This window comes from Phacochoerus africanus, chromosome X (assembly GCF_016906955.1).
Source record: "Phacochoerus africanus isolate WHEZ1 chromosome X, ROS_Pafr_v1, whole genome shotgun sequence".
In the NCBI taxonomy this organism is placed as follows: domain Eukaryota; kingdom Metazoa; phylum Chordata; class Mammalia; order Artiodactyla; family Suidae; genus Phacochoerus; species Phacochoerus africanus.
Genome location: NC_062560.1, coordinates 18,125,247 through 18,138,286, shown reverse-complemented (window position 1 = coordinate 18,138,286; position 13,040 = coordinate 18,125,247). Strand labels below are relative to the sequence as shown.

The 13,040-nt window shown below is 41.0% G+C and overlaps 1 protein-coding gene across 1 annotated transcript in view; it reads left to right on the top strand.

Moving 5' to 3' along the window:
• MAP3K15 (mitogen-activated protein kinase kinase kinase 15) overlaps nt 1-13,040 on the top strand; it is a 149,612-nt gene that overhangs the window by 69,300 nt on the left and 67,272 nt on the right. The window contains exon 7 of the mRNA XM_047764409.1: nt 12,184-12,354. Within this exon, the coding sequence (XP_047620365.1) occupies nt 12,184-12,354 (171 nt within the window). The remainder of the gene's footprint in view (nt 1-12,183; nt 12,355-13,040) is intronic.

Sequence of the window (13,040 nt, the reverse complement as noted above, 5' to 3'; positions counted from 1 at the left end):
TGTTGTTGAATTGTGTATCAGTCGGGGCAGGCTAACTGCTACAACAGATGGTGTCGTGATTTCAGTGACTTCACACCATGGAAGTTTATTTTCACTTAAGCAGCAGCATTCCAATGGGGTTAAGCAGCCTCTTCTCTAGATGACCCTTTAAAAATCCAGTCTCTTTACATCTTCGGGCTCTGCCCTCTCTTTGTTCTTCAGATCTCCCTTCAGACAGATAACAAGAGAGACCTTGGTGAATTGCCAGGGATGTTTTGTGTGTTTTGTAACAGCTGGATGGAGAGAGAATTCACCTACCATCCAATTCACCCATTTAAATTGTACAAGGCAGTGGTTTTTAATATATCCTCTGAGTTGTGTGGCCATCACAGTAACCAATGTTCGAACGTTTTCATCCTCCCCACCCTCAAAACCCTGCACCTATTACCAGTCGCTTCTCCCCCGACGTCTTTTCCGATAACCTCTCTCCCCAGCCCTAAACAACCATAATCTATTTTTTTAATCCATTAGCAGTTACTCCCTCTTACCCCACCTCACTCCTAGCAAACCACTCGTTTATTTTCTGTCTCTATGGATTTGCCTATTCTCGACACTTCATATAAGTGAAATGCTATACTATGTGATCTTTTGTATCTGGCTTCGCTCACTTAGCAAAATGTTTTCAAGGTTCATCCACGCTGTAGCATGTATCAGGAGTTCATTCCTTTTTACGGCTGACGAATATTCCATTGTACGGATAGACCACATTTTATTTATTCATTTGTCAGTTAATGGACATTTGGGTGGTTTCTACTTTTTAGCTGTACGGGGGCGATGTGTATGAGTCTGGTCAGAAAGTGATGTTTGTTACTTCTTGGCGCATTTCCTTGGCCACAGTCCAGTCTCGTGGCCCAACCTAACTGCAAAGGAAATTGGAAAACATGGTCTGATGGGGTGGTCAGGGGAGAAAAGAGATGGAGTTTAGTGAACACAGTCTAGTCTCTGCTACAACTTGCGTATAAGGAATAGAGTTGAACTAGATCCGTCTGTGTGGCGACCCCTGGGAGCACATCGGATGGCAGAACCAAGAATTGGGAAGAAACACTCTTCAGCAACTCTTGACTTTGGGAGGATGGGAAGGCCAGTCTGAGGGATGCCCAGCTTCACATTAGGGCCTGCCAGCCCACCTTAGAGCCCAGTCTTCACAGATACTGTTTGGTGGCCCCAGGAGACTGAGAAAGGTTGGGATGATGAGAATAAGCCTGGGATGATTTGATGGTGGTTCTGCCCTGAGCAGGAAAAACAACCATTCTGGTTTGGATGTTGCTCTGGCTCTGGGCATTGATCACACTAAAACAAAGGTTGCTGTCCCTTCTCCTTAAGTAATTATGAGGCATCCTTCCAGAGTAGGGCACCCGATTTCTTGGGGCAGGTGTATATCTGTCCATATCCAATCAGGAAACAGAAACCACTCTTAAGTATTTGAAAAAGAGGACATTTAATACAAGAAACTGGTTACACAGGTGATGAAAGGCCCGCAAAAGCAAACAGGGAACTGAGACAGCTCAGAAATTAGCTTCTGCAGGAAGCAGCTACCATCTCTTCCTTGGCTGGAGGGACACAGGAAGGAGGCGATGTTATGAGAACCTGGGGGCTAGGATCACTTGGGTCTGTTTCTAGCCAGCCTGGCGGGAGCTAGGTCTCAAGAAGAGAGTCAGCTGGTTGCTAAAACCACCACACACAGCACAAAAAGAGGGAAAAGAGTATTCTGGCTTCTTCCTTCTTTCCCTCCTCCGGTTATTCGTCCACCAGCGCCTCCCACTGGCTGCTCTTTGCTGGGAATCAGCTGACTTGGAAGCCTGGGTAGCAGCCTGGGAAGGCAGCCCCCCTGTGATGCAGAACAGAGCAGGGGAAAGAGGCATGTCTTTGAGGACAGACACACCCGTGATCGGCCTGCAGGATACAACTTTCAGAAACACTACTCAGTTTCTGTGGGGCTTTTTTTTTTTTTTTTTTCTTTTTTGGCTGCCCCACGGCATATGGAGTTCTGAGCCACAGTTAGGACCTAAGGCACAGCTGTGGCAGTGCTGGATCTTTAACCCACTGCGCTGGGCTGAGGATCGAACCTGCATCCCAGCACTCCAGCGACAGAGCCGGTCCCGTCGTACTGTAGCAAAAACTCCTCTATGTTTTCTTAAAATCAGCTTTATTGAGGTATAATTAAGGTATAACTTGCATACGATAAAGGGCACCCATTTGAAGTGCACAATTTTAAGACTTTGGCCAAATAAATACACCCATGTAACTACCACTTCAATCAAGATACAGACCTTTCTCCCCCAGAGTTATCTTTTGCCCTTCCTTAGCCACTTTTCACCACCTTCCAGCCCCATTTGGATAATTTCAATTGACCTGTATTTCAATTCACTGATCCTTTGCTTTGTAGTGGTCAAGTATGGTGTTATGCCCATCAATGGGTTTTTTTTTATATTTTGAATTTTTCAGTTCTAGGGCTTCTGTTCATTTGTTTTCTGAGTTTCCATTTCTCTCACAAAAGACCTTCTCACTTCACACATACATATATATTATATTTATAGAAACTATGTTTATAATAGTTGTTTTAAAGTTCTTATCTGCTAAATTCAGCAGTAGTCATGTCTGGATCTGCTTCTACTTAGACAATGATTATGGGCCATTTTCTTCCTTATGTGCATATCTCATAATTGTATTGTATTCTGGCTGTTTTTATCTAAAAGAACAATGGAGAGTAAAACATAATTTCAGTTTGCTTTTTGTATTATTCTGAATATTTGAACCCTTTCTTAGGTCTGGCCGTGAGTATGTATGACCGATTTTTTTTTCGTATTTCTACTTAAGGGTAGCTGGGTTGGGAAGGGACCCTCCTTTTACTTAGATTTCATTTGTGGTTAGCCCAGACCCCAGCCTTTTGCCCCTCTGCTGCCTTTTTGGTCCTGTCAGTATTTGAGCAGAAAAGGTTTGGCGTTCCTGGGTCCGCTATCTTTGGATTCAATTTTTACGGGGCCCCGGAATCTGAGAGCGGAGATAATGCCTATGGTATCTCACTTTTCAGCCTTGCCTGCACCGTGGCTTTCCTTGCATAATTCAGGGGCTGTGTGTGAGGCAAGAGAGTTGTTACACTGAGTGATGTGTGCTTGCTTGGGGACCCTTCCAGATCCCGTTCGATGCCATCAGGCCATAATACTCTTCAGAGCTTGGCTGATTTTCTCCTTGTCCATATGAAATCTCTCTCTGAAAGGCTCTCGCTCCCACTTATTGGTACCTAGACTAGGCACCCAACAATGGAAGCTATCATGCCTCTCTGCTCACCTCTGAAAGGTTCATTTTTCTCTGCAATTCATTTAATCAAGAAAGTTCTTCCTTCTGTTCAGTATAATTTTTATATTGTCAGAGATTTTATTGTTACCACAGGAGTTAAAAGCCTTTGACACTCTTCTATGTCCTAGTTGGAAGCAGGAGTCTCCTAAAAGATTTTTGATAGGCAACCTAAGAGAAAGTTTGTTTTAAAAAGAATACTGGTCTCATGAGAACTTCTGCTTGTTAATTCTCAGAGTTGGCTTAGAAGAAATGGGTTTTTTGTTTGTTTGTTTGTTTGTTTGGAACTCTTATCTGTCTTCAACCCTATGCACTTTCTCTCACAGACACACAGTATAGAAAAGATGGACAGACAGACAGGATGGCTAGTGATAAATCAATGCTTTGGCAGACCTGTAGCTCACAGTAACCTTGTGAGATGAGCTCAAACATAAAGTGAAACCTGCTCCTCAGGTGAAGAACTGAGGCCCAGAAAGGACAGGGAACTTGCTCCAAATTCAAATGGGAGGTTAGCAGGCTGAAAATAATCAGACTCTAGCTCTGTGTGATTCCCAGCCCAATATTCTGTTTGTACTATGTCCATTTTATTGCATAAATAACATATGAGTATATTTATATGTTCTTGTGAAAAAAATTAAGTTCTCAAGCCAGAGATCGAACCCGTGCTGCAGTGGCAACCTGTACCACAGCTGTGGCAGTGTGGGATCCTTAACACACTGCACCACATGGGAACTTTCTGTCTCTCATAATTCTAGTATCTAATCCCACTCATATTCCCAAAGTACCTTCTCTCATCACTTTGTTGTATATCCTTTAAGACAATTTTGTATGCATTTCCATACTATTAAACTGGATCATACTACAGAGTTTTTTTTAAATGCAAGGCCATACAGGAGATGTTCTGTTATTTTCTTTGTTCACTTAGCAATCAATGCTTGGAGATCTTTTCCATGTCAATACATTGAGTCCTGTTTACTTCGTCACTTATTGAACAAACATTTTTTGAGCACCTATAATGTGCCGGATTCAGTTCTCAGCACTGGGGCACAGCAGTAAACAGACCAGACAATAAGATCCCTCCATCTAGAAGCTCACACTCTCAAATGGGGAGAGACAAAACAAGTGAAGTTATTAACACAGTTTAGGATGATAGGGCCGGTGGGAAAGGGAGGTTGCAATTAGAAGTTGAGTGCTCGGAGAAGACCTCTCTTAGAAGAGAGTAACGGGAAAAAAGATGAAAAAGAGATGAGGGGACCTACCATGTAAACATATGGGGGAAGAACATTTCAGGTAGAAGGATCAGCATATGAAACAGCAGGGAGTTTTGAGCAGTGGAGCAGAGTTGGGGGGTGATGGGGGTGGGTAGATGGTAAGAGATGAGGTTGGAGAAATAACTGGGAACCGTATCTTGTAGAACCTTGTAGGACATTATAAGAGAACTGATGCTTGTTCTGAGATAGGAGCCACTGGAGAGGTTCTGTTTGGTTTTTTGAGATGTAACTGACATATAACGTTAAATGAGTTTAAGTGCCCAATATACCGATTCAATATGTGTATATACTGTTTACATGTGTGTGTGTATTTAGGTGTATTTGTATATATTGAAATGATCACCACAGTAACTCTAGTTAACATCCATCACCGCACATGGTTAACATTTTTTTCTTGTGATGAGAACTTCTAATTCTCGCAGCAGTTTTTAAGTAAATATGATATCGTGAACCATAGTTATCATGCATCTCCAAGACTTGCTTATTTTATAACTGGAAATGTGTACTTTTGACCCTCTTTGCCCATTTTGCCCATCTCCCACCCCCTGCCTCTGGCAACCACCAATCCATTCTCTATGTTTTTGGTTTTGGTTTTAGATTCCACATATGAGTAAGATTATACAGTATTTGTCTTTCTCTCTTATTTCACTTAGCATAATGCCTTCAAGGTCCATTCATGTCATTGCAAATGGCAAGATTCCTTTCTTTTTATAGCTGAATAATAGTGCATTGTGTGTGTATAAATATATAAATACGTGTGTGTGTGTGCATTCTTTCACATCTTCTTTATCCATTCATCTATTGATGGACAATTAGGTTGCTTCCATATCTTGGCTCTTGTAAATTATGCTTCAGTGAACATGTGGGTCACATATCTTTTTGAGTTATTATGTTTGCGTTCTTTGTGTAAATTCCCAAAAGTGGAATTGCTGGATCATAGAGTAGTTCAATTTTTAATTTTTTGAGGAATCTCCATACTGTTTTCCATAATGGCTCTACCAATTTGCATTCCCACCAACAGTGCACAGGAGTTCCTTTTTCTCCATATCCTCACTAATACTTGCTAACTCTTGTCTTCTTGATGATAGCCATTCTAACAGGTGTGAGGAGATATCTCACTGTTTTTGCATTTCCCTGATGATTGTGTATGTTGAGCATCTTTTCATGTACCTGTTGGCCATATGTAGCCTTCTTTGGAAAAATGTTTATTGGATCTTCTGCCAATTTTTTCATCATATTTTTGTTTTTTGCTTTGAGTTGTATGAGTTACTTTATTTTGGTTGTGAACCTCTTATCCGATCGTAGGATTTGTATGGAGAGTTTTGAGTAGTTGAGTGACATGATCTGACTTAGAGCTTAGCAGGATCACTTTGACTGCTGTGTGGAAAATAGACTGTAGAGGGCCAAGGATCAAAGTAGAAAATGATGGTGACTTGGACCAGGGTGGTCACTGTGGAAGTCAGGAGGAGTAGGGCAGTTTTGGATATGGTTTGAAATAAAAGCCAACAGAATCTGTTGATTGACTAAAGAGTGTTAGAGGAATGACTCCAAAGTTTTTGGCATGGATAATAGGAAGAATGGGCTGGCTATTATTAAGTAAGATGAAAAAGATTGTGAGAACAGGTTTGATGGGATGATCAAGAGTTTCATTAGACGGGTTAAATTTGAGGTATTAGGTATGCAGGTGAGATGCCGAGAAGGCAGTTGGAAATACTAAGTCTGGAGTTTAGGGGAGAGCTCTGGGCTGGAGATAGAAATGTATGGCTCATAAGACTATAGATACTTTGAAAAAAATCATGACACTGGGGAGTTCCCGTTGTGGCTCAGCAGGTTACAAACCCAACTAGTATCCATGAGGATGTGGGTTTGATTCCTGGCCCCGCTCAGTGGGTTAAGGATCCTTCATTGCCGTGAGCTGTGGTGTAGGTCACAGACATGGCTCAGATCCCACTTTGCTGTGGCTGTGGCGTAGGCCTGCAGCTGCAGCTCCGCTTTGACGCCTAGCCTGGGAACTTCCATATGCCAAGGGTGCAGAAAGGAAGGGAGGGAGGGAGGTAAAGGAAAAGAAAAGAGAAGATCATGACACTGGATGATGTCACCGAAGGATCTGGTATAGATACTGATGAAGAGGAAAAGTCCAAGGGTTGTGGCTAGGGACACTCCACTGTAAAGGATCAGGGAGATGAATAGGAACCAGAAGATTAGACTGCAGTAAAAGAAAAGTCAAGAAAGTGTGACATCCTGCAAGCAGCATGAAGGTGGTCCAGGCAGGAGAGAGTGCTGCTGGTAGGTCAGATGAGACAAGGACTGAGAGTTGATCAGTGGATTTAGCAGTGATGGTTCAGCCGACCTACTAGACTAGAATGTCCAGGATAAGAAACACTGATGCCCGGATCCCATCTCAAGACTGATTTAATTGGTCTGAAGTGCAACCTGTCACCAAGGTTTTTAAAGCTCCCCAGGTAATTCTAATATGCTGCCTAGGTTGAGACCCCACTGTCTTAATTAACTTCCTCACTTAAAATTGTGAACTGGCCTGTTTGTCGGAAACAAACGTGGCTGGACTGATTAAACACAGGAGTGTTTATCTATAGGTTTGTTCTTAGATACTTGGGAATCTCAAAATGATAAGCAGATCGGAAAACTGATTAATAACCACTAAAGGGATTAGCTATTTAGCACCTGTCTTAAAGTAGCTTTTAAGCTGAAAATCCCTTTGCTTTTTGGTTCTTACACATTTGATTTTTTTGTTTTGTTTATCCTCAAAAGACCTTTTGTTTTGAGTAAGAGGGAAAGTTTCAAGTTAATGAAAAAATCCAAGGGAAATCTTGATGTAATTGGTCTAAAGAAAACCCACCAAACAATGCTGAACTCATATCAATAATTAAGCATGTAAAAGAGTTAAGTACATTCTTTGCAGAATCCTGAATATTTCACACCTCACAAGTTGGCTCATAACACGTGTAGAAATTTTGTACCTCATTAAAGTTTTAATCGTTTTCACTTTCTCGCCACAGACTCTAGAAATTATTTAAATGCTTTAGTAAGTTTGAGTGGAGTTGGTATCTGTTGGCTCTTAAAAATTAAAGATTATCGTGGTGGGCTGTTCATCAAGAGATCTGCTTTGTAGATAAAATTGGATTCTATGGACAAAGAGAGGAAAATCCAGTGTATTAGAAAAAGACCAAGGTAGAAAATAGAAAAAGTCTGAGTTGAAATAGAGGCTTAATTATCGCTGGCTTCCAGAAGAACACCAAGTGTCTAGATTAGCCCCTCTCAGCCCGGGTTGGTTCCTCAAGAGAATTAAGCTCTAATGCCCCAAGGCATTCATTGTATCAATTGAATGAACTCTCTAGGACATCCTTAGTGGGACTAGCTATGTACCCACCTTAGGAAAATGGAGAAAATAGTCACCCTGATAATCAAATAATTTTCTCTAGGGCTTAATTCTCTAGCAGAACCCCAGTTGAGAAAGGCTCTTTTAGGTACTAATCTGTCTTCTTGGATGATGTAACAGTCTTTTGAGGTACAAGTCCTCGGGAAAGCAAGCATAAAAGAATCTGTTGTAAAATTGCCAAGAAATTAAAAAGAATAATCTCTTTATTACTTGATTAGAAGTTATTAGTAAAACATGCACAAGAACACCTTGTACAAATCGCAGCAATGATTTTTTTGAACAGCGTGTATCCTTTCAGATGTCGCCCTCTGCACATAAACATTCATGTACATGGTGTTTGCTGCAAAAATGGGATCATGCTTTTTTTTTTTTTTTTTCCTGTGTTAGGATCATTCTGTATAATTACATATGGATTTGCCCCTTTCCAAGGGTTACATGATATCGTAGTCCATCGTTTGGTTTTGACAAAATACATTTTATCACTCTTCTGTTAATAGATATTTGGATCATCAGCAGTTTTTCACTATTATGAACAATGCCATAAGAAACATTTGTTCAAAACGTCTTATATATTTCTGTATTATAATAAGTACTTCTCTATTATAGATTCTAAAAGTCGAATTGTTTGAGTCGGGGTGAGTAGATTTTCCTTTTTTTTTTATTACACAAAAGTGGGGGAGTTCCCATCGTGGCGCAGCAGAAACAAATCCAACTAGGAGCCATGAGGTTGCCGGTTCGATCCCTGGCCTCGCTCAGTGGGTTAAGGATCCGGTGCTGCCATGAGCTGTGGTGTAGGCCGGCAGCTGTACCTCCGATTCAACCCCTGGCTTGGGAACCTCCTAGGATGTGGCCCTAAAAAGCAGGAAAAAAAAGAAGTGGGGAACAATATAATGAACCTCCATTTACATCCCTTATCCACGTCAGTAATTATCATCATAAGCCAGTTCTGTCTCCCGTTCACTCCCACGCAGTCACCCTGGCCCAACACTGGGTTTGTTATGAAGCAAAGATCTGCCATTTCAACTACAGAGTTCAGTATGTGTCTTTAAAGCTTAAGGACGCTTTTATAAAGCATAATCACGATTATATTACCATACCTAAAAATGAACAATTCCTTAATATCAATATTTAAATTTTCCAAATTGTATGTGTGTCTGTCTCTCTCTTTCCTTCTTTTTGGTGGGTTTGTCTGACATGACCCAGACCAAGTCTACACATTGCATTTGATTATTATATTATTTAGCATATAGGTTTACTCTTCTCTTATGTATTCATTTCCTTATTATTTATTTGTTGACGAAGCATTTGTCTTGTAGAGTTTCCAGATTTCTGGATTTTGTTGATTGCATCTCTGCGGTATAATTGAGTATGTCCCTTCCCCCACCCCACACCCCCATAAATCGGGAGTTAGATCTGGAGGCTTATGTCAGATTCTGGATTGATTTTTTTTTTTTTTAAAGAATACGTAATCGTTGATTGTATACTTTATCAGTTTTTCTCTTGTTGTGATGCTCGTGGCCTTTGATAAACATTGCCTAGATCTGTTATTTCATTCCAGGTTTTAAAATAGTGATGTTTGAATTTTATAATTAATTCCTGCATTATTAGCACAAATACTTTATAAAGAGAAATGTTCCCTCATCAATGACTTGATGACCCTGGTGTACACTTTGTGTGGGAAAAGAAAGCTGTATCCTTATTTTTTCCTTGATCAGTTTTCAAGAACAGTGACTTGGTTTATTAGCATCCTCCAAAAGTGACCAGTGAGGGTTTATAAGAGCATTATGCACTCATCATTTGATAGTAGATATCTTTCAGTCCTTTGTAGTTATTGTTCTGAATGCTCAGATTGTCCCCTTTTTGGCCAAAAAACTAATTCAAGTTGGTTCCTGAGTCTTTCTGATGGGAGCTTCGTCGCTTCTTTGCTTTTGTGTGTGTGTTAAAATGTTCCAGGATCATCTTAGGCATATATGGAATCCACTATTCCTTCAAGGAGTCCTGGTTTCTTCAGTGAGAGAGGATATTTACAGACCCTCATCAGCGCTTGGAGGTTCTTATTCCAACCGACTTGGTCATTGCTGAGGACCTTTTTGGTAGACAGAGCTTGCAAAACCACATCATGGATTCATTCTGATGTTCCCATTCAAATTTGGGACCATAGGATTTTTGTTTAACTTTGATTTTATATTTGTATTTCTTAGGCTGAAAAATCTGTTCCATAATGATACTAAAGTAATGTCATTGTTTATTGTATTCTATACTGTAAGTATATACTATTTTCTGTTATTTATTTATTTATTTATTTTTGGTCTTTTTGGGCCCCACCTGCGGCATATGGAGGTTCCCAGGCTAGGGGGCGAATTGGAGCTGTTGCTGCCGACCTACGCCACAGCAATGCCAGATCTGAGCCGTGTCTGCAACCTACACCACAGCTCACAGCAACGCGGGATCCTTAACCCACCGAGCGAGGCCAGGAATCAAACCTGCAATCTCATGGTTCCTAGTCAGATTTGTTTCCGCTGCACCACGACAGGAACTCCATATACTCATTTCAAGATAGCAGTACCAGTATTTCCACTGCCAGTATGCTTATTGGAAACTACTAAAAATGTACTTGCATTTATATTTTTTCCTGAAGCTATATCCTCAGGAAAACACAAATTGCTGTGTTTTAAACAGTGCGATATATTAATTTTTCTCTTTTGTGGGTAAGACATCAATCAGGTGTGTTGGTTCATTTGTTTGGTTTTGCCCCAGCCCGAAATTCAAATGGTATGTTCATTGGCCAACAGTGTGCTTAGGAACATTTTAGAAATTATTTCATTTTCTTTTATAATTATGTAAAAATCTTAGGTAGTTTCAAAGTCACATTCCAAGAAGTACAACCTGTATCTATCCATGTCCCTTTCATCATATTTTTTTCCCTCTGTCAGTAGCCACTTTTGTTACCTTTTATTTTATCCTTCTATTTTGAAGAAATGAAAGCAGATATATATATATTTATTCACACTCTCCTCTTTTCTTAAAAAAAGGTAGCATTCTCTGCACAATATTAAACACCTTGCTTTCTTGACGTAACAGCAATTCTAGAGATCGCCCCATAGCAGTATTACATAGAAGTTGTTTGATTTTTTTAATAATGTTGAATATTTTATAAAGTGAATGTGAGTATCATTAGCTATAGTTGATTTAATTGGTCTTCACTCCTGATGGATATGTGCTTCCAAACCTTGACAGGAACACTTTGACTATTTCACATCCACAACCTCAAGTTATTCTGTGGCAAAAAATTATTTTAACAACTGTCTAAGGAATCCATTTCCTGTGCATAAAATGAAAACTTAACCAAATAATCTAATGGTAGAGAAGACTGTGATTTATGAATAGCGAAATAATTTCCTTTTCCCGTGGGTATAGCAGAGATTACTGGAGTCCTTACCTGTTGGAAGATGGCAAGGCATTTGAGGTCAAGAAATGTCAGGATCCATTTCTTAATTCATCTTGGCAGAGTTCCTGTCATGGCACAGTGGAGACGAATCTGACAAGGAACCATGAGGTTGTGGGTTTGATCCCTGGCCTTTGTCCGTGGGTTAAGGATCCCGAGTTGCAGCGAGCTGTGGTGTAGGTCGCAGACTCGGCTCAGATCCCGTGTCGCTGTGACTGTGATGTAGGCCGGTGGCTACAGCTCTGATTAGACGCCTAGCCTGGGAACCTCCATATGCCGTGGGGTGCAGCCCTAAAAAGCAAAACTAAAAATAAATTCATCTTGGCTTTCTGAATTTGGGGATCCTCCCACTTTTCCAAAAGAACCTTTTGCCAAACTCTCTCATCCTCATGACTCATGCTTAGTGTCTGAATTCCTTACTCTCCATCCAGCGACAGGAGGCTGCCATATTGGTTTTTGCTGTCTTGCCAAATACATCGATATACGTATGTTTTCATCCCCAATCTAGGTGTAATTTAAAGAGAAAGGATCAGGTAGGACTGAGTGTGACTGAGTGACACTTACTGGTATGAAACGTAAGCTATTGTTTCATTTGAATATGAAAAATAAAATATAGATTTTTTTTTTCCTGCTAAAACACAGCATCCTTGCACCAGCCCTTCACAGAATGAATGCATCTGTCTCTATTCCCGCCTCTTGATTCAGATGTTTGTCTTCTTATCCTGTGACTCTTTCAGGAGGAACACCACAGGCGATCGTGAGAAGGCTCTGCAGGTCATGCTCCAGGTCTTGCAGAGCTGTGACCACCCGGCCCCCGACATGTTCTGCCTGTGTGGGAGGATCTACAAGGACATCTTCTTGGATTCAGACTGCAAAGATGATGCCAGCCGAGACAGCGCCATTGAGTGGTAAACCCTCAGCTCTAGTCAGTAGCATGTGCCTCTCTGCAAAGAATAGAATTGCAAAGGCTGTGGATCTAGGTCTGTTCCCTAGGTGTGTGTGTGCCTGTTTGCTGGCGATGAAAAAAAAAATGCCATAAATGTGGTTTGGGAATTTCCAGATTCCTTTTTCCAAAAGGCAACCAATAGAAATAGGGTTTTCTGCTGGTGACATTCTTCCCACAAGTTCATGCATTTAGAGAGGCAAGGAGGCCCAGCACACTCCTTCCCAGCTACTCATTCCAGAACCTTGTTCCACCACCATCACGGCATTATCTTGTCAGTGAGCTGCTCATTCCTTATTCATTCATTTATCCAACAAATATTTACCGAGAGTTTACTCTATGCCAGAAAGTTTTTAGAGGGTGGGGATAAAGACACAGCAAATGTGAATCCATGCCCTCATCCAGCCTTGCACTGCTGGTAAGGAAAGTCAGGCAAATACCATAAAATATATAGAATGTCAGCTGATGGTGAGGGCTTTGGGGAAAAGTTAATCAGGGAAGAGAGAAAGGAGGGTTGGGAGGAGGTGTCTGCAGTTTTATATAGAGTGGTCAGTGAAGGTGAATAAAGATATAAAGGTGGTGAGGGAATGAGCCTTGCAGATAACTGTGTTCCAAGAGGAGGGGACAATGAGGGCAAAGATGCTGAGGAGG